At 46.7% G+C, this 25,912-nt stretch overlaps 1 protein-coding gene across 1 annotated transcript in view; it reads right to left on the bottom strand.

Annotated features, from left to right (window-relative positions):
* The window catches only part of GAB2 (GRB2 associated binding protein 2), an 89,700-nt gene extending 64,511 nt beyond the window's left edge, over positions 1-25,189 (bottom strand). The window contains exon 1 of the mRNA XM_069016338.1: positions 25,050-25,189. Coding sequence (XP_068872439.1) covers positions 25,050-25,121 — 72 coding nt within the window. The 5' untranslated portion in view covers positions 25,122-25,189. The remainder of the gene's footprint in view (positions 1-25,049) is intronic.
* Between the last annotated feature and the right edge of the window lie 723 nt (positions 25,190-25,912).

The raw sequence follows: 25,912 nt of genomic DNA, 5'->3' as shown, positions 1-25,912 counted from the left end.
TACACCCATTACAGGGGCAGCCATGGGGGCAAATCCTGAATGACAAACCCCTGTGTGCTGCTGAGCTCCACAAAGAAGCCCTGTTGCCTGCCCAGCAACACCTCCCCTGCTGCTAGATGTTACTACAGCATTTAATTTAATTACATTATCATGGCTGAAATGCTCCAAGAAAACTGAAGTATCTGTTATTATTTAGTTATCACTAAATCATGTCTCGACCTTCTACAATCCCCTCTGGCCCCACATGATTCTGCAGTAAGACCCCTAAATCACCCTTGACCAACACAACAGACATCTATGGGCAGATGACTGGCTCGGTCAGAGCAGGGTGTTCTTCTTACTGGGATGTTAATAATGCTTTCTTTCAAAGCATCTCCCATAAGGTCCTCGTATGCAAACTGGTGAAGTATGTGCTAGGCAACTGTATGGGGAGGTGGGTCTCGCTGGGGCAAGACAAAAATTTAAAATACCACCAGGAAACACTATTTAAACATGAGGATCATCTTTGTTTTTAACTGTGAGGATGGCCAAACACTGGTGCAGGCTGCTCAAAGAGGTTGTGGAGATCCTAAGCAATCTGCACTTGGTGACCCTGCTTTGGGAAAGGGTGTTGAATGAAGCGATTTCCACAGGTCCCTTTCAGCCTCATTGATTCTGGGCTCCAGTGGATGATTCCCTCTCTGTCTTATCCTACATCTTCCTCATCTTCCTTCCAAGCTGCTGGTCCCTTCTGTGCAGCTGCGTCCCAAAGCTCAACACCCTGTCTCCCTCCAACCCTCCAGCTCAACAGAGGAGTTGAGACCCTCCATGGGTCAGGTTTGGGAGGAACCTAATGAAAACAGCAGGTCAGGAGTCAGCATGTCCCTTGTGAAAGCCAGGTATCATGAAGGTGCAAATCGAGATTGATGCTTTGGCTCTGGCTTCTCCATAATAATAACATGGGATAATCATGGTTTACCTGAAGCTTTGCCTTATGGGGATGGAGAAGGATAAAAACAGTAAAGATCTTGATTTACAGAGGTACAACTCTAAAGGAGGTGGTAGAAATATATCTCAGAGAGACAGAGATGGTTAGGATGGGAATGTGACCTGCTCATTCATTTTTCAAGCACTGCTGGACTTGAAAAAACCTGTAAGTCACCACAGCAGAAACACTCCATAGAATGACATTTTCTTTACTGGGTTTTTGAAGGAGTGGGAGGGACAATGAAATAAACTGACAGACAGCAAGATATCTTAAGGTCAGGAGGAAAACAAAAGCAGTGAGAACAAACAAGGAAAAAGCCAGTCCTCACAATCCTAGAAACACTCCTAACAGCTACAGATTTTAATCCTTATTCAAGCTCACCCGGAAAGGTTCAACTTGGCTTCCCACAGCACCCTGACCCCACTGGCAGTGACCCATCTAGCCAACACTCAGGCAATGCTCATTAATCCAGCATTTGGAGGGTTAAGCACTTTAGAAGAACCTGCCTCAACACATCCCTATCCACAATCTCTTTTTTCCATCGGAAAATGCTAAGTCACTCTTTAGCAAGAGGCCAGGCGAGAGGTTGCTTAGGAACTAAATTACTTCTCATTCTTAGACAGTGATGCTGGCTGGCACCCGGGGTGTGTGGAGCATTCAGAGAGGGGCCGGAGCACAGAGAAAGCTGCAAGCAAAGGGCTGCAGGGTCATCCCAAAGACCAACATCAGCAGCAATCACTTCTCTCTGCTCCTCTAGACAACCACCCTGGGCTCTGACAGGAAAACCTTGGGTTTTTTCCAAAAAAGGAAACCTAAAAGGCAAGAGAAGTCTAAATTAGAAAGGTTTAACATTATTATAAGAGGTGGTGCATGAGCTCATATTCAGTGTCAGGGTTTCTGCTGGCACTGTGTCCGATGGGAAGAAGGAAGGATGCTTCAGGATGGGCAACTTTTCATCCAAGGTTTCAAAAACGCTTTCAAGACCCAGATGACATGCAGCACACAGGGCTGTCAGCTGTGCCTCCAAGTCACTCACAAGAGCTGCCCTCTTTTAGGTAAAAACACTGCTGAAAAAGATTTTCCCCCTAGATGCTTTTAGGAGAAGTTAAAAACCTTGTAGAGAGCAGAATCACCCCAGAGGAAGCAGCCACCACAGCAGCTTCTCAAAGAGAAGTTGTCAATGAGGCCGTCCCATCCTCACACCATCTGCCTGGGGGAAGCTATTTCAAGGGAATCACGTGAAGAAAGACTTCTGAGTCAACAGTTCGGACCCAATGAAGCAACAAAAACTGCAGGAAGAAGCCAAATTGTTGGATTTCCACTATGTGTGCTCTTGGGGAAAGGACTGGTTTGACTGAGCCATGCAGGAAAACTCAGAAGTGGCAAGGTAGGGATATGAAAAGTCATATCCCTTCCTCCTGCTCTGCTGAGATAGTCCATCAGCTTGTGTTGACAGCTCTATTCAAGATTTTACACCATTAGCACTTGATGTAAAACATACCCAGCTTCCAGACTTTGTAAGATAGAAAATCCCAGCAATTCTCTGGGATACAGTCTCTGGATACCCAGAAAAGGAGGTGAGGCTGAGCCAATGGATGAGTAGCTGATAAGAACCTCACTGGCAGGGAGCTGCCAGAGATAAATTGTTGTTCCTGCATGATTTTCAAGATGAGCATGACGGAGTTGGATGCCCATCTTCTGCCAGATTTCCCATCCATCCCCAGAGATCCATTTGAAAATCAGTCTAAACCCGTTATACTCTGAGATGACATCTTGCAGCCACTGTGACTGAACTGGACCATGTCCTATCAGATCTTCATGCTAATGTTCAAGTTAGTCCCTTTTACCCCAGATGGGCTTTGTACTCCAGGAGATGGAGTTTCCCTAACACTTAAACAAAAAACCCCAAGGACCAAGTTAGACATCGAACAATGCTTTCTGGGAAGGTCCTTCACAGATGGTTCTTCTCAGCACCATCAAAAATGATGGAGAGGATGAACACAACAAGATAATCACACTACAAAACCAAATAATTAGTTTTCAAAAGACTTGGCAGTCTTGCCCCTGTATCCCTGAGCCCAGTAGACCAGCACAGATGTCTATCACCTGGAGGGGACAAATCTCCATTGCAGGAACCACACTGACACTCTACATGAAAACTCTGTCACAAGAAGGTCAGGACATCCAACCAGATCTTTTCATATGTCAGTTTCTGTGCTATTTTATGGAATATCATGGCTGAGTTCCGGATCTAGTAGAGTTTGAGATTAAACATATGTCCTGCAAGCATCCTCTCCCATCCTGTAGACCACAGATTTGGGGAGAAGCATATACTGAAGCAAAATTATTCCCTGATGGACAAAACTGCAGCTTACCAAGCTGAATGAGAAAGAGGTAAACTGGTCCTCTCTCCAGTACTCCCATTGCCTCCCTCCTGAACTCCTGTGGACCATGGATTCACATGAGACCATCGTTTTTCACCCCAGGGTAGTCCAACCACCTCAGGTCAGTTCCACAGAAGGAACAAGAGAAATTGCAATGTTCCCAGGACACAACCAGCTGGAGTAGCTATAAACCAGCTCATGGGATGTCCTGTTCTGGGCATGGCTTGTGCATGTAAAGGCCCTAGCTCTCCTCTCCCACATGTAGGTATCACAGCAGTCTCATGGACAGAGCTGCCCAGACGGAGATGGGAGCTGCATGCCTGTAGCATGATCAAGTTCAGATGAGTCAGTTCACTATTAAATTCTCTTTTACTGTCTTTGTATCAGCTCCCAGCCAGAAAACAAAACAACTGTCTAGAGAAAGAGCCCAAGGAGAATTCAGCTGGCTACAGCAGGTACTTGAAACTCAGTGCAATATGCCAGCTTGCAAACCCTTGTCTCCATCTTTATCTGGGCCATGGATTTTTTGGCCAAGGCAGGACAGATGTCAGCGACTAGCAGATGGAACAGTGGTTCTGCATTACTACCTTCTGGAGCAGTACCTTCAGGCTCACTTCACTCAGGTCCACCACACCTTCTGGAGGCATAAGTAGGAACCCTCCAGACTCCTGGGTGGTATGGGTTTAACTTCACAAGGTGGTTTGATCAGTGAATGGTCTCCATATTATAGCAAAAAAAATAAAGCCAGAAGGCAACCACCTTCCACTTTGCAAACCCTCTGCCCCACACCAGGGCACTCATAACACTCTGTTTTTCTCCAAAATTGCTAAATCCTGTGGTTCCCTCTTTTGCCCTACAGTCCTCCTTCCTAGCAGCTGTCTCAGCATGCTCAGAAGTTTCATCTAATGTATTTTTACATCCCCCACCTTGCTACCAGCCAAGCTTCACAGGTCCTTCTTGGGATGCACCATCCCAGTGTAGACAAATCCACACACATTACTCCTTGTACATATCCCCATGGGGTGAGAGGGGATTTATTTCTCACTCTGCTGCCCTTGCACAAACCCAAGAAAGGGCTTAGCACAGATTTGATTCAGACTTCAGCGCCTGCAACCAGCTTCACCAGAACGTGCTGTACCACTGTTTTCTCTTCAAGAACAATTCTGCCTATCTCAGTTCATGATGAAGGGTGGAAACCATCTGCCCACTCTTCTAAACTGTTCCCCAAACAAATCCCTTCCCTTTTGCCTGCCAAAGGCAGCTCACATCTGCAGAGCTGCATTCGCTGTGCTGACAGCCAGCATACCCACCCTGCTCCCCCCAAAGGGCATGGGAAAAGGCAGCGGGGATGGCGCACAAAAATGTGCAGATGGGAACGTGGCAGGGGAAGGAGTGGGAGACTTTGACCCACAATTTGTTTGCTCAGCATTTCATCTGTAGATGAAGCAATGTTTCGTTTGTGGAGGGCAGGAGAGAGGAGCCTGTGTGCAAGAATAAATTGTGGATGGGGGGAAGGAGGGGGACAGATCTTCGCTCCCCAGTTTTAAAGCCCAGGAGCCAACTTTTCTTGCACCTTGTCCCTTTTTCTCCTACAGTAACCAAGTCATGTGGCAAAAAAAGAGGATACAGTGTGATACTGTAGCCCATTTCCTCGTTTAGGGACTTTGGGGGGCCATGAGAAGAGAGGATGGACGGTCATGCTGGTAAAAATGGTAGCTTAAGATAGGGGTTTTACACGAGGATCTGGAAGGCTCCTTAAGACTTTGCCACCTTTACACTCATTTATCCAAAGTAGGATGAGAACTTGCATCAGGCAGAAAAGATTTCCCTTTCTTGTATTTACTCAGCCCTGTGTCCATCTGAAAGGTATCACTCCCACCCTCCTCACATGATTCCCAAGCTCTCAGTAATGTTTAAAAAAAAAGGAAGGAAAAAAAGTCCTGAACCACCTCTCAGCAAGCAATATACATGGACACATGTTTTTGTGCTCACTTGAACTAAACCTCCTCCACAATTTTTCCTTTCGCCAAATGTTTCTGAGTGGGAGCACTGGAAAAATAAACTCCCCATGCGTGGTGGGACGCGGGCGGGTGGCCAGGCTGAGCCGAGTCCCAGGGGTTCACGGCCACGGGTGAACCCCTGGGAGCCCCTTCCTAGTCCTCTCTGCAGCACAGGCAGTCAGCTGGGAGACATTTACTGGGAACAAGTGCCTATTGTCTCCCATCAAGACTGAGAGGCAGCTTGGTGGGATAAAAATATAATAAAGCAGGATTTCAGCCTTCCTTTTTGTCCCCTTGGGTCTACTTTTACTCTCAAGTCTGGATAAAGCCCCAGCATTGGTCCTTTTGCCTGCCTTGCTTTTAAACATAGATAGGCAGCTTTGAAATGACACCTTGAGAAAATTATTATCATTATCATTTCCAGAACAGGTCTCTCCTATTATTACTATTTTTTTCCCCTTCTTTGCCTTCCAGCACTGCTACAACCCACAGCAGGCTGGGGGGTTTTGGGTAGCACAATGGGGAGGGTTGCAAGATTGAAGGTGGCAGGAAAGGTGGCAGGTTTGCTGGAATAAAGACCTGGGTAGTACCTGGTTTCCAGGGCACAGCTGAAGTAGTTCAAAGCAAGTATGTGTCAATGATTGCAAGGTCCAAACTGCCTCTTAGGAAGAAATCATGAGCAGCTCTGTTGGGGCATGCCTGCAGCTGATGCCCATCTGGTTTCTTTCGTCCCTCTGATTCCCCATGTGGGATAAATACACCAATTTCTCCAACGCAACGGCTTCTGTGATCCTTGCATGACATTTTTTGCATATATGTCAATTAATAATAAATATGCTAGCAGTATTGCTGAAAGGATACACAGAGCAATAAAAAACAAACAACACTTAGGAAGAACAAGGAGAGTAAAAGACGGCAAAGGAAAGCAGTAGCATGGAGTTAATGATCTGAGATCAAACTGGAGGAACTAATGGCCCCTTTTTCACAACCTAGTTAAGTGTATGAATATTGAAAACCTTCTTCAGAATCCTCCAGCAGTGAAACACACAGCAAGTCTAACAAGCGCAGAAAAAATTAGCAGCCACTTCCCCTAGGAAAACAGGGACATTGGTAGAAGCTGGTTCATAAATTGGCCACAAGGATTAGAAAAAACTTATTATTTTCAATATCCTGCTGCAGGATAAAAAAGGGTCCTGAGCAGGTATGAAACCCCTGCATCCCCAGAGGCCAAATTCTACTGAGGCTCAGCAGCATCTGTCCCATCCTCTTATGCCTATGGCTCCCTCCCCAAGTGCCTGGGAACAGTGATGGTCAAAGACTCTGCAACACATATGCACCATGGAGCCATTTCAAGCCAGATGAGACCCCAAGCACGTATCAAACAGTTTTACTTCCAGCAGACAAGGCCTCCCCCACTGTTAAAAATAAACCCATAAAGGCTAATTCAGCGTGCCGCAACAAGTCGGATGAATCCACCCAAGCAGACTGGTACTGCCTGGTGTTTCATCCTCTCTATCCCTCAGTCCTGAAGCTGGAAGAGGCATATAGTTGAAGACCAGCTGCCACATGCAGATTGTCACCCTGACCTTGCTCCAAAGCATCTGCACTTTCAGTCAGTCCTTTTTACAGCTGGTTCCTTTTATTTTTATGGTGTCTGTCATTAAACATTAAGCCTCATTAATGCAACAGGAAGATGAGGTTCACCTCAATTTTGTTTAATGCTGTGAACCAGCAAATCTTAGATTGCACGGGAGGAGGTGAGGTCTTTGGGAGTATCCTTGGGCCGATGCCGCCCAAATCATGTCCCAAGGAATCCCTGAGAGCAGGCAGAGTCTCCATTCGGGGAAGATATTAAGAAGCTCATTTTGCCTTAGAACAAGCATTCAAGGCAAGGTTGGATGGGGCTCTGAGCAACCTGGGGCAGTGGAAGGTGTCCCTGGCCACAGCAGGGAGTTGGAACTAGATGATGTTTAAGGTTCCTTCCGACCCAAACCATTCTGTGACTCTTTGACACCATGAAGCATTGCTCTGACATTGATACTCATCTGTTGATGATATTCCAGCACTGGAGGTAAGTGCGGTGATTTCTACACAGAGTGAAAAGACAGATATGACATGACATAACATGAAGGCTAGTCTCTGGGAAAGCTGATGCAGAAACCAGATTCACCAGACAGAAACATGCCCCTGCTGCTTGGCTGGAAGCAATCAGAGTTGTGGGGTCTCTGGAGGCATCTCTGCTTTCCTGGGAAGCCCAATGTTTAAAAAATTAAAAAGCAGACACAGCAGTTCTGAGCTCCCCAGGACTTTCTGAGCTTTTTTGGATAGTCTTCACTATGCAAATAGGACTTCCTGAACTTTTTTGGGTATTTTTCACTACATAAATGATTTCTGGCTGCAAACCTTTATGGTTACAGGCCCAAATTCTGATCCTCATGGCAAAGAACAAGATTTACCACACATGATTGCAACTCTAGGCTGTGTTTGTAAAGGACCACAAGACCACCAACTTCACTTGATCAAAGGATCATTCATAGGTCACAGCAATTAAAGATTTGGACCTGAAGCTTTGCTGAGGCGCAGGCTGAACTTATCCAAAAGAAATCAGCCTCATCTCTTCTCCTAGCATGTTGCAGCCATGTGGCATTTGCTAGATTTACTCTCCTGACAGCTGAGATTTGGTTCAGTTTAGTAAATATAAGCCTGATGGAGATGCGCAATCTGAACTCCATGTCCCTGTTATCCCCAGGCCAAGAAAATGACTTGGAGCACCTGCTGCTTGTGATGCAGCTGGAAGCTCCAACGAGCTCCCTGAGAGTCCATGCCACCATCAACCCTGTCCATGAGCCCCATCCATGGATGCTCACAGGACTCACCTGCCCATTTAAAATATACTTTTTAGATTGAGACCCCCATGCAACACCACGCAGACTGCAGCTTCTCACACTACCATGTGCTCCACCGGATGCTACAGAAGAGCTGAAAGTATTTGAAAACAGCAATTAAGCATTTCTGAAGTTTGGTGGTGGGATTTATGTCAGCCAGGAACTGAGAGCTGGTCTCCAAAAGTTATCACTTGATTTATTTCAAATAGAACAAAGGAAATTATAGAGGACACATAGGTTATGGAGAGCAGCACACTATGGGCAGAGCTGGACCACAATCCCAATATTGCCCTGGCACTGATACTCATCTGTTGATGCTATCTGTCCAGCACTGGAGGGAAGTGTGGTGAATTTTATGCAAAATGGGAAGATGGAGCAACATGAAGTCTGGTTGAGCCATTTTCAGCTTAGAAGCAAACTCACACTTGCATGCAACAGGCAATAAACTCAATCTGCTAAGAAAAGCAAAGACAGGCTGTGTAAACTGAAAATGCCACCAGCAAACTCCAGCCCTGAGGCTCTTCTTGCTGGTCCTAAGCAAGTTTAAAAACAACGACTGAATTTTAAAACCTCATTTGCTTCGGTGCTCTAGGACCTGGCTTTTTATTATGAAATGGTAGAAAAGGACAGAAAAATATAAAAACATAATCAGCCTTCGTTTTTTGTTGAATAACAGCCCCCAAACCACTCAAAGTACTTGAAACTGATGAGATAACTGTCCTGATTTCAGAGAGGACGGTGTGGGTGGCACCTCCCGGCACGGGAGGGGACGTTTGCATTGGCAGCTGAGGCAGAAAGCCTCCACACAACCTAGGGAAAAGGAAAAAATGAAAGAAAGAAATAAAGAAAAAAAACCCACCCAGCAAATAAACAAAAGCATTCCTAATAAACTGGAAATGTCATACTACATCAGGGATCACAAGATCGAGCCCAGAAAGGTCCAAGTGGCAAGAACATGCTGTTAAAAACAGATGAGAAAAACAAGCTGGGAAAGGTTGAGACTGTGTTTCTAAACTTCTGTTCCCGACATGGCTTTTAGAGCTGGTGCTGGTGTGGCTGGGGAGACAGCGGGGTGAAATACCAGCTGTCTGCATCATCCCAAATCCCTGTGGAAACCTTTTAAGCAGGAGGAAAGAGTTTCACACTAAAATTCCTAATCAACAACTTTGGAAATGCAGACTTTTCCAGCTTCCTAAGCACAGGCTCACCACGTGTTGAGTCAGGTTAATAATACTGCTTTTAAAAATTTTATCCTTGGTTTTGTGGAGTCCTGCTTGGAATGGGATTTGCTCCTCGCAGCATGGCTGTGCCCAGTCAGAGGTTGAGGCTGGGTTTCTGGGATTCTCTGCAGCACGGGGATGGCCATGTCAGCCTTTCTGTGCTCATTCCTGCTCATCTTAAGATGGACTTACAGAGGCAGCTCCACTCAGTGCCATAAAACCAGGTGCTCAGCAACCAAAAGAAAAGTCACATGCTGGGAAAAGTGGTTCCTGCTGACAACCCCCTAAAGGTTGCACCTTACATGAAAAGGAGAAAGGAAGACTAAAATAAAATGGACAGATGAGGGTACCAAAACATGCAGCCTGCAGAGAGCTGTGGAGAGGAAACCTCTGCGCCTGCCACCTCCATGCTCAGCCCATCATCCCAAAGGCGACTGGAGATGAAGCTCCTGATGACAAACTCCTAAGATATACCAGAAGGTACCACCTATTCCCTGAGACATTCAGAGGCCTTTCAATACAACCAAATAACAAAAGTTTATTGTTCTAGAGGTTTTTTAAAAATGTAATGCCTTCCCCCACTCCTGAGCACATGAAGACAGAGCTGGAGCCAACACAGCTCTGCATGCACAGGGACCTGTTAGGGGTCCACAATTTTCAGAAGCATTCAAGCCAAGATCTGTTACTCAGAGAAAGAAGGTCTAGCCTGGAAGAACTCAAATACTTTTGAGCTCCAGCACCTGGAAGATCTCAAAAGTATTTGTAAATATTGGGGTTTGGCTCAAGTGCCTTTTTACGCAGGAAGAGCGTGGGGGAGAACACTTTCTGAAGCACAAACCAAATGCTATTCTGAAATTTAACAAGTTTGACTGATTTCCTCTATTATTTTGCATTCCTTTATGCTTTAGGCTCCAGAAGATGCCTAAATATCCAAGTGCATGGGCTGTCAGCACAGCTTTTCCAGCCCAGCAGGAAGTAGGAGATATCTTCAGGGAGAGCCTATTTTTGGAGAGCTATCCAATTCCTAACTAAGCCTCCAAACTTTTTGTTGTTATTATTTGGATTAAGACAGCAGAGTGGGAGAGCTGAGGCATTCCCACAGCAGATCACATCACTCACACTTCTTGCTCTCAGTGGTGGAAGAGGGGTTTTGTATGGATGCAGGACATGGCTGGAAACCCAGGGCTAAGGTCCTGGGGATTCTTGAGGTCCTGAGCTGATACGTGGGTACCTGGACACTTGGATGCAGTTGTGTTTAAATTTCAAAAACCAGTCCTTAGTTCTGAACAACTTATCCTGTGTGAAGCCAAGATGGATGGAGAAGACTGTTTTCCCTTTTACCCAAATACCTCCAAGTGAAAAACATGTATATGACAAAGAACTGCATTACAATAGCTTTGCACATTACCCAACATGCCTGCAAAATCAGCAGCCAAGAGCAGGACAGCCCAGAGTCCCCCTGCTGAACAACTAGATTACACTAAATTAATTGCAACATCCAGTGTTGGGGTTTTTTTTCCTTTTACAACTCCTATTTTATACGTTAAAAAACATTTAATAGCCACCCCTCAGCTTACTCCTTAAGATTAATAAGTCAAAACAGAAACACTGGGGAGTATGCAATAAAAAAATAAAATACTAAAACCCCCTTGGCTGAATTTAATTTCTATTAGAATCCTTAGTCATGATGGAAATGTATTTATAACCACAAACCTCCACTAAATTATCTTAACAGCCTCTAGCTGTTGCGCTGATGGCTGAAACAGCACAGTAAATTACTGTCTCACCGTACAAAATTATACACATCGCTATTACACCATGTTTCAGCCCTAGCCTCTCAAAAGCAGAGCAGATTTATTCTTATTACCCAACTGAGCTCTCCCACCAGCACACACATGTGCCCTGCCATGTGTGTACTCCCCAAACAGAGTAAATCCACCGATTTTGGTACAAAAGCCCCGCCCAGCACACAACAACCACTCACCTTTCCCCCTCCTTTCCCATGTCTGACTGACCTTCTGCTCATCAGGTTTTTCTGTCTGGTAGCTGGACTGAGTTTTTAAACAGGCTGAATTCACTCCTAACCTTATCCAATGAACTTCAAGGCAAGGCACGTGCAAGCAAACTTGGCTCAGGAAACTTGGAATTTCTCAGCATAAGACTGCAGAGACTGAGCATGCTGGGATGCAGCTTAAAAATGGGAAGACAAAGATGACACTGAAGGATGTTGGAGTCTGGTTCCCAGCTCTGTGACAGACTTGTTGCAAGCCCTGAAATATTCACTTAGTCCCTGTTCACTGTAATTTCCTATTTATAAAACAGGGCCAGTAATGATCCAATAGCCTGGTAAGCAACCTGGCAGCACAAGGGTGGAAAGGTTGGAAACCCATTGAGTGTCCAACCCCTTGTGCCAACTCTTTGCTCTGTTGGGATGTGCAAAGCTAAAATAATTTGTGTTTACAACCCATCTCAGTGTCATAATGCCAAACCCTCCTGGAATATTCAGGGTAGGTGTATGAGTACTAGTGACAATTCAAAGTGCAAGGACCAAAGCTCGGGAGAAAGAAAACAAACCTAAGCCCAGGCCACACCACTGGGCTTTGGGGACAAAAAGGATAAAGGTGGGAAAATGGAAGAAGAAGATGTGATAATATCCAGGAATATATACTAACCAGGAATGAAAATCTGAGTTACAACTTGAAGAGCCCCACAGCCACACTTCTGATTGTGCTTTGGTGTCTCGTTTTCCATCAAACCAGTATTTTGTTGGGGTTTTTTTCTTGTTTGGTTTGGGTTTTTTTTTGTTTTTAAATATATATAACAAAAGTCTCCCACAATTTGAAGGAAAGAAATCCAAGGTTTTGACCAGGCCCTTCCACACTGACAAAGGAGGGTTGAACCACGCCTAAATTACAGCTGACTCAGCAGCAATGTGCACAGCAGAGGGGAACATGTAAACCCCAAACACGTCATTCTGGCTTCTCACCTTCCTCCACAACCTGAGCTACGGTTGGTTCGTGGGAGGCTCCAGGTACAAAGAAATGCAAAGAACAGGCTTTAAAAAGCTCTTCTTAATTACAAATGCAAATCTTGAAGCTTGTCCTTCCCAAGTGGTATTCAACAACTCAATTCTATCTGAAATTCCAAGAGTGTTAGTATAGCAGGTCCACACTTCACCCCAAGGAGCCTTAATGACAACATTTAACAGCACTGAGTTGGTCATGGCAGACTCTTCCAAGAAGCAGAATAGACAGAGAAAAATCACCAACAGAACACTGTCATCAAACACCCTACTTAACCAAGAACTCATAAAAAAGCCTCATGAACATCCTACACATTGCACAGGATAGGATTTGCTTTACGTCCCCTTTTCAGTCCCAGCCCAGAGAAATGCATGAGGCCCAAGACAAACACTCATTGTCAACTCCACTGTGAACATCTAACACACACTCCTGAGCACAGAGTATTTTGTGAAGCACCATCCATGACACCAACCTGTAAGATGCTCTGCCTTCTGCTGCACATGAAGCACCTTCAGTATTAAAAAAACCCAAACAAATAAACCTTGCAGGCAACCTTCTTCTCTACACATGATTCTGTCATGAATTCTTGCTCCTCGATGCACCTCCCTGTGACAGCACATGATACATCAGCCCATCTGCATGCCAGCTGGCTGTACTGATTTAATGCTAAAAAGAGGGTATTGATTGATTCCCAGTCGAAGCCTCAGCCAACATGTTTTGCAAGGGTTTGAGACAACGGCCTGATCCCTTCAGACCCTCCCTCCCTCGGGTTGACTTTGAAGGGAGTGTAAGGCAGCAGCTGAAAATGGCTTTGGGAGCAACTCTATGGGTATGGTGCAGGATCTAGCTAGTCTTGGACCAATTCACACCCCGTTACAGGTGGAAACTCTGAAAAGAAAAGAGGAGAGAGCCCTATCTCTTGGAAAGACCCATCCTCAACTGTTTGACTGGTTTAAACCTCAAAATACCAATTTTGTTCCTTTCCAGTGTTTTCTTCATGGTATCAACTTCTAAAATTGCAGATATTCACATTATTCATATCTCATCTACTTTATAAGGTGCAAATTCAGAGCTGGTAGGAGGAGGCAGTTTCTCCCCCATCACGCATCAACAGCGAAGGCAGAATTTTCTGAAGGATGAAGAAACAAAAAGATCTTACAAGCTTTAACATCTGTGATCTGCTCCCCTTCTGTGTTTGATGCCGAGGGGTTGGACACATCTGGTCACCTCTCCTGAGCACAAATCTCGCCTCTCCAGGAGTGGGTTCCAAGATGGGATGGGACATCACTCTCTTTGGTGATGTGCCAAACGCTTTGGGCCCCTTCCCGAAGAAGGACCCTGGGGTGCTCACATAAGAAGTCCCACAAGCCAAGCTGAAATGCTCTCTCCCCTCTGCATGGACAGCAGCCCTGAGGACTTTTATCAGGGCACTTTCTCATTCACTTTCCTTGGAAGGTGGCTGTCCTTTGCTGCTTCGGAAGCCTGTTGTGTAAAGCTTTCCCAGGCTCCTAATCACTCTCATCACCCTTCTCCAAAGACGCTGGTGTCAGGGGTCCACCCACACACACATTGCTGCAGGATAAAGTCCTGATTGCTGGCAGGAAAACTTCCTGCTCCCTGTCCTGCCTCGCTCCATGCACACAGAGGGCTCAGAGAAGGACCTGAACAGATAAGGCTCAATTAAAACCTCAACTGCCAATTTTGAAGCCTTGAGCAGGGACTGGCCTACATCATTTCTCAGCATCTCTTGCTCAGGACAGCTAAAAGGACCCCATACACTCCCTGTCACTCCCTACACCCCATATCTTCTGCATCTCTTTTTTTTCCTTTCATTTATATTATTTTTTTCCCTCCCTCAAAGGCTTTAAGGAGCCATGATCACAGAGTGCTCACTGTCTGCATGGCTGCCCCTATGGATAACATAACGCCACGCTGGAGGTAGCAGCAGGGCTCAGCCGCCAGCTCCGTGCCCCTCTCTCCTGCCACCCTGGCCCTGGGCCCTGACCCCTGAAACAATGAGCCCTTCTATTCCCCACAGCCTGCTGGAAACTCCAGTCTGACATTACATGTGGTGGACAGTGGGTGAGGCAGGCAGGGAAGGCAAGACAGGGGGAGAACACAAGCCTCAGGTCATCGATTCTTCTTGGGTCAAAGCAAACGAGGTTTTCCTGGGAGATTCCTACCTGGAGGAAGCTACTTAGGAACAACACAGTGACCCAGAACCAAAGGAGCTGTGTGCAGTGTTGATGGCACGGAAGTATAGTGGCTGTTTTATGCTGTCAATCAGCCAGAAGGGGCATTTACAGAGGGGCATTTATGGAAGGAGCATGGAAAAGAAAAGGCTCTGGGGAGACCTCATTGTGGCCTTCCAGTACTTAAAGGGAGCTTATTAAAAAGAGGAACAGTGAGTTTTTACATAGGCCAATAGTGATAGGAAAAGGAGGAAGAGTTTTAAACTAAAAGAGAAGAGATTTAGATTAGATGTTAGGAAGAAATTCTTTACTGTGAGGGTGGTGAGGCACTGGAACAGGTTGCTCAGAGAAGTTATGGATGCCCCATCCCTGGAAGTGTCCAAGGCCAGGTTGGATGAAGCTCTGAGCAACCTGGTCTAGCAGAAGGTGTCCCAGTCCATGGCACAGTGTTGGGACTAGGTGATCTTTCAGGTTGCTTCCAACCCAAACCACTGTGATTCTATGATTCTATGGTTTATTGTGTTTGCCCCTTCCTGTGCTGGATGGCTCTCAAACACAGCACCAGCAGGCAAGCAGTGTGAGAAGGAAGGAGATCTGGAGTTGCTGACGTGGCCGCTATAGGAGTGGTAAGGGAGACTTTTAAATGGAGAGGCAACTACCGAAACCCCGAGCTGAATTGCATAGCCAACCTTCCTTTTTCCACAGGGCACTGTTTCAAGCCAAGAGCAGCAAGGGAGAAGTAAAACCACATATTTCCCCCTACAAATAAAGAAAAAAAAAAAGCCAAAAGGTCCTTAAACAACTGTGTGGATGAAGATTTGAAGAACAGATCGGTAGCAATGACTAATAACCCCATTAAACATCGTTACTGACATTATTATGAGATTAAAAATTGCAAATGAACAAAAGCATTGCCCAGCTCAACAGCAACACACTGTATGAAACCTACCATGTGCAACACAGCTCTTTGAAGCTGAAAGCTTAAAAGACACCTCAGTGTCACCAGTAGAGAAGAGAGAAATGAAGGCTTACTAGTCACTTTTGGAAACAAGACATAATCCCTGGTTGGATGTTATGTTAAGTGGCTAGAAAGTGGATTTAGCAAGTCAACTTGCAACCTTTGGCAGCCACATGAAAGTCATGGGCTTGTTCTGAAGGTCAGCAAGGAATCCAAATGGGCGAGGCAGCAGCAGCTGGGATCATCAGCAAAACTTAATCAGTGAGAATCTATGAGATTCAGGAGACCGCAAATCTTTGACTCCAAATGTTATTTCCATCTTACCATATGGATGCGGGACCTGGAACTCCACCAAAGAAATGTCTAAATGCCTTCCAAAGCAAACGCCTTTGGAAAATACCAGGTTTAAATGGAATAAGATGCATAACAAGTACTGAAATGCTATTAGGACAGTATCTTCGATCCAGAAAACATGATGGAAATAGTGTGGATGTGTCCAAAAGGCGTGGGGAAGCAAAAGAAAGAATAAATAATAATGTAAAAAAATCCAACCAGAAGATATTTCAGGCAATAGATTTTCATTTCTGTCAATAGATTATTATTTCTGTCAACAGAGAGAACAAACATACAGCATGTAAAAATTCAGAGCCAATATGAAAAGGAGTCTGGAGTAGGCACAGACAGAAAACAATCGGAACACTTAATACAGAAATGTCTAAGAGCTGTTCTCAACTGGTTCTGCCTCAAAACCAGATTTAAACTATAAATAAAAATGTCCCATTTCTGGCCCAAGAGTGAACTTCCTACCCTGAACACACATCATTTTAGGGTGAGAATATGCACATTTGGATGGAGAAGTTCATTTCTAGGTATTAGTGTAATGCAGACAACCAGACTGATGCAAGATTTCCCAGATCAGAACCTTCTCCAGGAAAACTGCACAAGAACTCAGAAAAAAATAGGAACCAAATACAAAAACACAAATCCAGAGATGAAATCAGCCTCCCCTTCCCCCCCCAGGTTGCTGGATTTAGTCCAGATTCATTGGAGAAACAGGCACCACTGGCTATCTTACACAGCAAGAAACATATGCTCCCAGCACTCAGTTTTTCCTCCTGTCCTTTAAAGGCACAGCTTGCAGGCTAAAGACAGCTAAGAGCAATTTTTTTGACAAAATCTGCCTTTTACTTATTTACTATTATTTTTTAAAATTTTCTATGTAAACACAGCACGTATTTAAATTGCTGTATGACTAGATATGATTGATGACATATGTAAAATGGCACTGTGCAGGCTTGCACACTGACCTTGAGGAAATCCTCTTTGTGCATTGCAAGGTCATGGCAGGCACACCTTGGTGCAAGTGTGTTTGCCTGGTAGCATGAAAATGGTCTGGATCTCTTCTTAAGGTCTCAGGTCTGTTTTTGTTAATCCACACACTGAACATTTGCTTTTTCTGTCACTAAGCACAAATAAGAAAGAAAAGTGATCATAGAATTACAGAAGATCCTAAGTTGAAAGGGACCCTCAGGGATTACTGAAATCCAACTCCTGGCCCTGCACAGGACACCCCAAGAGTCACGCCACATGACCGAGAACATTGTCCAAATGCTTCTTGAACTCTGCCAAGCTTGGTGCTGTGACCACTTCCCTGAGGAGCCTGTTCCAGTGCCCAGCCACCCTCTGGGTGAAGAACCTTTTCCTAATATCCAGCCTAAACCTCCCCTGACATAGCTTCAGGCCATCCCCTCGGGTCCTGTCACTGGTCACCAGAGAGAAGAGATCAGTGCCTGCCCCTCTGCTTCCATGGCAGTTGCAGACCACAATGAGGTCTCCCCTCTGTCTCCTCTTCTCCAGGCTGAACAGACCAAGTGACCTCAGCCACCCCTCATAAGGTTTCCCCTCCAGAGCCTTCGCCATCCTCGTGGCCCTCCTCTGGACACTCTCAAATGGCTTTGTATCTTTCGTATCTTGTGGTGTCCAAGGCTGCCCCCAGCACTCAAGGTGAGGCTGCCCCAGTGCAGAGCAGGGCAGGACAATCCCCTCCCTTGCCTGGCTGGCGATGCTGTGCCTGATGCACTCCAGGACACAGGTGGCCCTTCTGGCTGCCAGGGCACTGCTGACTCATGCTCAGCTTTCTGTCCACCAGGTCCCCCAGGTCCCTTTCTGTGTCACTGCTCTCCAGAATCTCATTCCCCAGTCTGTCTGTACATCCAGGGCTGCCTCATCACAGGTGCAGGATCTGGTACTTTCCCTTGTTAAACTTCATATGGTCAGTGATTGCCCAGACTTCTAATTTGTCCAGATCTCTCTGTAGGGCCTCTCTGCCTTGGAGGGAGCCAACAGCTCATCCCAACTTATTATCATCAACAAACTTACTTAGTATCACTTCGAGTCCTGCAACCAAGTAATTTTTTAAGATGTTGAAGAGCACTGGCCCTAAGACTGAGAACCCCACTAATGATCAGTCACCAACCATGCTCTACACTGGCTCCATCTATACAGCCTCCCACGTTCACTGCCAATTTGCTGTGGTTTAACCCATGATAACCACATGATAACCACAAAGCTGGTTTCACTTGGCAGCAAGGTGGAGAAGCTGCACAAAACGGCAGCAAAATGTCTTTCAGCTCTACTGCTGCTCTCTGGGTGCCCTGAAGTAAATCAAAGCCTCTCTTATTTCTTCCACCTCTCGAGATACATTTTATCATCACTGTAAGGTGCTGGAAGATCCACCTAACCATTATGATAAGAAAGTGAGACTTTAAAGACTTTAAAGGAGTACTGAAAGGAACGGCCATTTATATTAAAAGCAGTTATTTCCAAACCTTTTGGATCAACTAATCTCAGAGAGACCCCTGATGACCTTGGCAACCCTCATCATCCAAATCCCTGACAGAAATATTATGTATTTCTCTGGACCAGCTGCAATTGTTTCCATAGCTTCACACATCCTCAGCAGCTTGCGAGCAGCTCAGAAGCCCCTGGCTCAGGTAGCAACCATAAAGCCAAGTTGAGTTTCCAGCTGTGGGAATGACCCTGAACACAAGTGCAGCCAAATCACTGACTTGCTCCGTGCCTTGGTTTCCCCATCAGACCAGACCTTTCAGGGCAGATGTGGTCTCCCCAAACACTCAGCGCATTGAGCCCCAGTTGCCTCAGCTGCTACTGTAATACAGATAAATAATTTTTGTTCTGCCTTTGAGTCACGACTATAAATTATGTGCTTCGGTCTGGTAAACACTATTGCATCATATCTTTCATCTGATACTGGCTAAAAGAAAAAGGAAAAAAAATGGTTTCAGTATCACTTCTGCTCTCTTTCAAAGAGAAACAAACCCAGCTTCTTCACACGCTTTCCCTAAGTATTGTTTGTCTTTCTTAAGTTCAACCTGTGCTTTGCCACCATCAATCTTTCACATCCACTGTGAACTGCCAGGACTATTGGCCAGCTCTGAAGTTATGACAGATAGCTGAGGATTCTCTCAAGCTATCCTAGCATAGCCAAAGTACCAGGAAAATACACCAGTTTCACCCTCCACACAACACACGGACTCCTTAACTTCTGTGGGCATGTCCACCTCAATTGATGCAATGCCTCGGAACACACACGGGGCAGTCCTGACCAAACCAGTTTGGGTTTCAGCAGCTGACAAGCTGCCCCAGCATGTGTGTTGGCAGCAAACAAAACAAAGACTGTCCACCTTCACAGCGAGCTGGGATACAACAGTTCTATTGCTCCTGAGATTGGTGGCACTGTGTCACAGAGGTGTAAGAAATGTTGGGTTGGAGGCAGCTCAGGCAGGCTCCAGTCCAGCCTTGCATTTGAGGTGCAATCACTAGATCAGGTCAGTTGGAATTTCCTCTAGCCAAGCCTTGAAAACGTCTAAAGACTGAGAGCCTGCAGCCTCCATGGGAACCGGGTCCTCTACACCATGACCCTCTTACTGGAGGGGCTTTCCTAAGACCCAACCTGATCCTCCAAAGCTGGGTTGTGGTTGTTGTGCCTTATTTTGTCACGTTCTACAATCAAGAAGAGTTTGACTCCATTGCTCCCACAACCACCCTCCAAGTATCTGCATGTTCCTAGATCACAATTATCGTGATGACAATACATCACCACCTGACTGTTTCCAGAAAATGCTACAGTGGGCAAAGGAATGCAGCCCCACACTCAAACAAAATGACCCTAAAAGAAGGTTGTAGGGAAGAGGTCATGTTTTGACTCATCAGCAATGATGCAGCAGAGAAACAAGTTAGAGAGCGGGACCTTTGTGCAGCATTGTGCAAGAGAGCTGGTATAGCAGGAGTGCTGGTAGGCACTGCCTTTGCAAGCAAAATGCACCCCCTGACCTGCAAAACCTTCTCTGGTGGAACAAGTGTTCATCCCTCCTCTGAATCACGGGGCAGAAGATAACAGCTAAAATACATTATGGTCTTTTGGAATCAAGCTGGGAGGTTACAAGGGAGGAGCAGGGTGCAGCAAGGCAGTCTGACAGATGGAATAAGTGCAAAGTCATGGAGTTCAGTGCTGTCAAAACTTTCTACAAAAAACTTGTCAGAGGACACTTCCCTGAGTCCCATCAGGAGATCCAGGTGACATAATTGGTGCCCTTAAGCCTCTTAACTATACCTCCCTGCATCCAGGCTCAAAATCCGTAAGTTAACCTAAACCAGCGCTGGAAGGAACTTCTGGAGAATTTGTCAAATTTATTCCACTGCCTCAAAACAGATTCAGCTCTCTGAAGTGGAGTTTGGCCAACCTGCACTTCAGAACTGCCACGATGGAGACTCCAAGCCCATCCCAAACCATCTGTTCCACTGCTCCATTCCTCCAGCAATCAGAGGTTAGGAAGTTTTTCCTACACTTGTTTCCCTTGCTGCAGTTCAAGCTCAGCACTTCTTGGCCTCCAACCACTGGCCATGGAGAACAGTTTACCCCTCTCCCCTTCACAGCTACCTTTGACATAATTGAGGACTGTTATTTCTGCTCTCAGCCCTCTCATCCTTAAACAAGCCCATTTCCTTCAGTCTTTCTGTTTTCTATATTTTTGCTCATTTTTTGGTGCTTTTCTCTGGTGTGTCTGCAACTATTTCCTATTTTTGGTAGAGGGTAGAGCATCCTGAATGAGGCATGGCACAGCTGAGCATGGGAGTGACCGATTAAAACTCCTTAGAGAAAAGAAGAAAAAAAAGGAGATAATTTTGCACAATACCCATCTTTTGTACTTTGCTGCAGAATAAAAGGATGTTCTTTCTTCTCACTCGTATAAAATTTCATCCCAATCAGCACTGTGCCAAACTCCACCTGGCATCTCCACCATTTGACAGCCTATGATATCTCTGCACAAATGGTCCTACTTCAGTCCACATCTCACATTCTCATTTAAGGAGGACATCCTTACAATGCATTTTGAGGTGGGATATGAAACATCTACTTTAGGCACCAAAAGAAGCCCTTCATCAAGGAGTTGCCCCTAGGAATAAGGCTGCTATCAGTAAATCAGCCCTTTAACCTCTTCTTGCTTGTCCCATCGGAGAGGAGTAGCTCTTCCAATGACCTTGATTAAACTGCTTTTGCTTGATGTAGGAACGACCATTGATGCACAAAGCCAAACCCAGATAAACCAGCTGGGAGAAAAAATAAAAACCCCAAAGCACTAAAGGACTGTAAAACCAGTACACGATGAGAAGCTTTTGTTTTAGTCGGAACTGCAGACATACATCTCAGCCAGACAGAAAATACTCTGACTTCATGGTACATAAATGAGCAGGCAGAGTGCACTGATCTAACGATAGGGAGCTGAGCTGCTCTACGACAGCACTTATTTTTCACAGTGCTTCCCTGCCAGACAGTCCACCCCCGAGCCCATCGTGCCGGGCAGTGGACAGACACAAAACACTGCTCTAAACCCACATCTAACACAGGAGACAACAGACAGGCACGTCCAGCGGGAGAGGACCAGGAGACAGTGAGTCAGTACAGCACCGCACAACATGCGCTGGTCTCGGCTCATTGGTCACACAACTAAAGCCCAGGGTTTTGTTTAGGGACTGGGGTTTTTTTAAAAATTATTTTCATGTGTGTTTTAAGGAGGAGCCAGGAGGAGAATTAAAAGATGGTTCTGTGCTTTGTGGCTGCATACAAGGAGACCCTTTCATGCATGAAAGTCAGAAAGGCAAAAGGGACAAGCTTTTTTGTAGGGCCTGTAGCAACAGGACATGGGATAATGGTTTTAAACTGAAAGAGGGTACATTCAGACCAGATATGAGGAAGAAAATTTTTTAAAATGGGGGTGGTGAAACACTGGCACAGGTTGCCCAAAGAGGCGGTGGATGCTCCATCCCTGGAAACATACAAGGCCAGGCTGAATGGGACTCTGAGGATCCTGGTCTAGTTGAAGATGTCCCTGCTCATTGCCAGGGGGTTGGGCTAGATGAGTTTAAATGTCTCTTCCAACCCAAACCATTCTATGAAGGTACAAAAAGTGTTTGTCTGAAAAAAAGCAATTAAGCAAGAGGACGAGGGAGCTTGGTGTCCGAAGCAGAACAGAGGTGAAAAGAGTTATTTTGGTGCCTCAATTATTTGTGACCTTCAATTATTTGCTTAGCTTTTATTATCAATATTACAGTAGCATTTACAGCCAAACTGCCCAGAGTCTACATGAACCCCTATTTGCAGTTATGAGCCTGAAAAAAGGCACACTTTGTCTCAACCTTAAGTAGTCATTGTTTGATCATTTAAGTGTCCCACAATAGAAGAGAAACTCACAATACCGATATATCCCAGAGCATTGTACAAATAGGTCCCACAATCTCACAGAAACACAATCCTCTAAAGTGAAACAAAGCAGGTATTTCTGTAAATGCAGATTAATGCTGCACACATCAGGTGTGGAGAAAAGTTCCCTTTCCCAACCTCCCTGGGTGAAAGTTAGAGAGAAAATTTAGAGCTTTCCTCTCTTGCCATAGATCTCCTTGAAAAATAAAAGCAAAACAAACCCAGGCTTATAAAAGCACAGCACTTCAAGGACAGCATTAGCAACACACCCATGTGCAGACACATACATTTGAAACGCACTAGTCAAAGAAAAAATAAATCTATCATCTACCCTGTGTCAATACAGCCAGAGCAGGAACTTCAAACCCCATTAGCAGCATCCTGCAGCCTGAGATTTCTCCTTTGAGGTCTCAAAGCAGAATATAAACCGAAGCTAGAAGGAAAGCAGCAAAGCCAGCGATTCAGCACCTTCTCTTTGAGGCCGTACAAAAGCCGGCGTAAACCGCCTTTTGTGCACGAGAACCAAAGTCCAACCATGTGGGTTTGTTGTAGATGAAGGCAGGTTTTATGGGAGGAAAGACATCACCCGCGGGCTCTGTACCAGCAAGCTGCTCTGAACTACTCTCGAGGAGAACTTGAACAACACACCAACGCCCTGAATGCACACCACACACAGCGATATAAATACAGTATCAATAATAATGCATTAAAAAGCAAAGGGATGGGGCACCACCAAGTGAGACACAGTCCAAGCTAAAGGCCAACGCTTTCAAATCCAGCCACTGATGCAGGAAGCTGGTGCAACTGGTGTGACTGGAAGGGAAGTCCCACTGACCACAGCGCTGGGACCGCTCCAGCACAGAGATTCCCCTCGAGTGACATCTGCCAAGCATCGCTTCCTGCCCCGCGGAGGCTGCGTGGGCTGGCCGGGCACATCTCAGCATGGCCGCATTTCCTCTTGGGGGAATGAGGATGTTTTGAAAACATAGGTGGCTTGCAAAGCACTTTGGGATGTATGTGGATGAAAAGCACTCTTATGCACATTGATAATTAGCACTAACTGCTGGCGTGTCACACCCTCCACGTAGAGCATTTAGCAGATTTATTCAGCTCTTGCTGGAATGCCAGAGCACAAGCTGGATATTCAGACAGTGATGTGAGAACCCTTTCATGGGGCAGATGCTGGGGAGCTAATGATGTTTGATGAGTTAAGGCCATTGGTGACTCAGGATCAGCAATTAGTTGATTTCTGCGGGAGGAAGGTGCTTTGCTCCATTAAGCTAAAAGCATCCTCCACAGTTCAGCATGCACAAAGTCATTCTGTCCACCTCCCACAAAGCCTGCCTACATTCATTAGGGGGTTGATATTTCCCACATAAACACTCAGGTTTACCTTACTGGATTCCCTAGTAGTTCCATCCCACAGCCCTGTGCCAACCTGATATTCTCTCAAAGAGCACGAGGCACACAAGGAAAGGATTGCCAAGAGCAACTGGACACACAGTCTAATGCAAAGGGATGTGGTACCACTGATGTCTATGGGGCTGAACCCATTTTGGGTAAGGCTAATAACATTCTATCACAAATCAGACACACCCCCAGTCCTGCTCTAGCCTGCAATACAGGACTACAGACATCCATCTCCCCCTCAAGGGTAGGCAGTGATGCTTCCATCAATCAATAACAGGCACTGGGGAGACACCAGCTGCACTTGTTCTGCCTGCCATTGCCGAAATGCACGCAGGCAAAAGAAACAGGACCAAAGGATGATCTGGCTGGTGCTCCCCCAGGAAGGGAAAGCATCCAGCTCCCTCCCAGAGGCTGCATTCCAGTCAACTGAAGGCTGGCTGAGGCTGGTCATTGGTGTCAGGGAGTGGGACCCCTGACATCCTGGGAAGCGATGTGCCGAGTCATAGGATGGCAGCGCGTTTCTGAGCGCTAATGCTCGTGGCACATGGCAGGACTGTCAGGCGGAGACGCAAAGAACAGTTATTTCTTTCAATGAGTGGGGAATGTGACAGAGCTGGCATTTGGACCCTGTTTTTACAACTTCTTTGAAGTGTTTGATCTCAGCCGCTAACGATACAAAGGCTATCGAAGCGCTACTGGTGCTATCTTCAAAGGGTTCGGACGTTCAATGATTAATAGGAACCGTGCACGGGATGGGGGACAGGGACTGTTACGGGAATGCTGGGGGGATCCAAGATGCGTTAGGTACCTTTACTCTTTGACACCAAGGTATTCCCAGCCTCCCCTAAAACAGACGACTTCAAAGGCGGGGGTGTCGCAGGTCCCGGGTGAGCCCGGCCACCGCAGGGCGCAGCCAGAACGGCCCCAGCGCCGAGTGTCCGCTCCAGCCGTGGCCGTCACCGCCCACCCCACCACCCCGGGGCAGGGGACAAGCCGGGGGGCTCGCAGAGGCTCCCACCCGCCTTTCCCTGGGGCGGGGAGCCACGAGCGCTCGTTCCCCGCCCGGGCAAGGGGGCACCCCCGCCCTGCCGAGCCTCCGCGGCGCCGGGAGAGGCGGCGGCAGGTGCACCCGGGCTGGCGGCGGGGGAGCGGGGATGGAGGCGCGGGGGATGGATCCCGGCTTTCCCGGGGCCGCGGTAAGGATGAGATGGGGTTGGGCTGAGACTTACGTATCTCCGCAACTTCTTCTCCGGCGGTGACTTTCGGAGCCAGCCCGAGCACACCACCTCCCCGCCGCTCATCGCGGCAGCCGGGCGCCGCCGGGCGCTGCCTCCCGGCGCTCAGCGCCGGCCGCGCCGGCCCATGGAGGGCGGGCGGGGGTGGGTGGGTGAGCGGATGGATGGATGGATGGGTGGGTGGGTGGGTGGGTGGAGGGAGGGAGGGAGGGAAATAGGGAGGGAGGGATGGAAGGATGGATGGGGGGGCGGCGAGCGCCTCCCCCTGCCGCCGCGGCCGCTCGGCTGCGAGCGGGGAAGCAGGAAACTGGCTCCTTCCCGCTCACCACGCCTCCGCCCGCCCGGCGCCCCGCCAGCCGTGTTAAAGACACAAACCCCGCGGGGAGAGGGGCTCCTGGCCCCACGCCGCCCCCGAGGGGCTGCCGCTCGTCCCCCGCATTCATACAGTGCCCATAGAGAAACTTTATCCATACTGCAGCAGGTGATCTCTAACAGCGCAACGTTTCCTTAATTAAAAAGTGCAGCTCCCCCCAAACCTCTCCCCTGTAAGGTTTCATTATCCCAGGACCCTTCCCCTCTCTTGATGGAAAAGGTCCTTCTCACCTCGGAAAGGAGAGGCTGGCTTTAGCCCCACTGTGCTCAGGGGCTTGTGCCTGAGATGAAGGTGCCATAGGAAAACAAAGAGGTTGAGCAAGAAACAGCCAAACACCAGTGATGCCAAAAACCCTCCTGGAGAATAAAAATAGCAATAAAAAAAAAAACCACGAGGGAAATCAATAAAAGCTTCGTATTTTATTATTGATTTTTAAGTAATGGAGCAGTGGCCACTGAAAGGGGATTTGACTGCCATTGGAGTC

Source organism: Aphelocoma coerulescens, chromosome 1, assembly GCF_041296385.1.
Source record: "Aphelocoma coerulescens isolate FSJ_1873_10779 chromosome 1, UR_Acoe_1.0, whole genome shotgun sequence".
NCBI classification, from domain to species: domain Eukaryota; kingdom Metazoa; phylum Chordata; class Aves; order Passeriformes; family Corvidae; genus Aphelocoma; species Aphelocoma coerulescens.
This window is presented reverse-complemented; position numbering and strand designations above follow the sequence as displayed.